Consider the following 653-nt stretch of genomic DNA (forward strand, 5'->3'; position numbering starts at 1 on the left):
GCAGCTGCGCGGGGGGGGCGGGGGGGAGGGGGCCATCCTCCCGGTTTCCTGACGCAAGAGCATCAAGAAGCTGAGGGGTAGCCAAGGTTGCCTGGTAAAGGTGGAAAGAGAAAGGACGTTGTCCTCCCTGCTGGAAGTGCTGCTCTGAGTGCGCAGAAAGCACCAAGGTTTAGCTTTCCTGTGCCAGAGCTTGTGCTAGAAAGAATTTAAGGGTTGGTGGAGGTTTCTGCTGTTTCTGTGTAAGCCAGACATGGGGTGTAGGAAAGCCAGGACCCCTGTTGCCAGAGGTCCCCAACACTTCAGGAAGGCTGCACAGTGCAACGGGCACATTCTGTGTTGGGGATGGGGGCCCAGGTGAGGGTGTTCAGGGCCACCACAGCACCTCGGGGCCCTGGCACCTGGCTGACAGAAGCTACTGTGACCCTACTTTTGCTCCTGAGATTTCAAGAGTAGCACAAGACCACTTGGGAGTACACAAGCAGGGAAGGCAGCCAGTGCCTGGGGTGTCTGACCCAGGTCTCTCCATGCAGATGCTTTGCTGACAGAACTGGAGCAGAGCACTTCTCCAGCCTCCAAGGGCTGCACGCTGCCAGTGCCAAGCTCCTGCAAGCAGGATCCAACCACAGCTGAGCCCACAGCCTCCCACGGCCGGG

General features: G+C 59.0%; 1 protein-coding gene across 1 annotated transcript in view; it reads left to right on the forward strand.

Annotated features, from left to right (window-relative positions):
• The window catches only part of LOC104277774 (leupaxin-like), a 2,763-nt gene that overhangs the window by 348 nt on the left and 1,762 nt on the right, over positions 1-653 (forward strand). The window contains 1 exon segment of the mRNA XM_009874522.1: positions 531-605. Coding sequence (XP_009872824.1) covers positions 531-605 — 75 coding nt within the window.

This window comes from Apaloderma vittatum, unplaced genomic scaffold (assembly GCF_000703405.1).
Source record: "Apaloderma vittatum isolate BGI_N311 unplaced genomic scaffold, ASM70340v1 scaffold33308, whole genome shotgun sequence".
NCBI classification, from domain to species: domain Eukaryota; kingdom Metazoa; phylum Chordata; class Aves; order Trogoniformes; family Trogonidae; genus Apaloderma; species Apaloderma vittatum.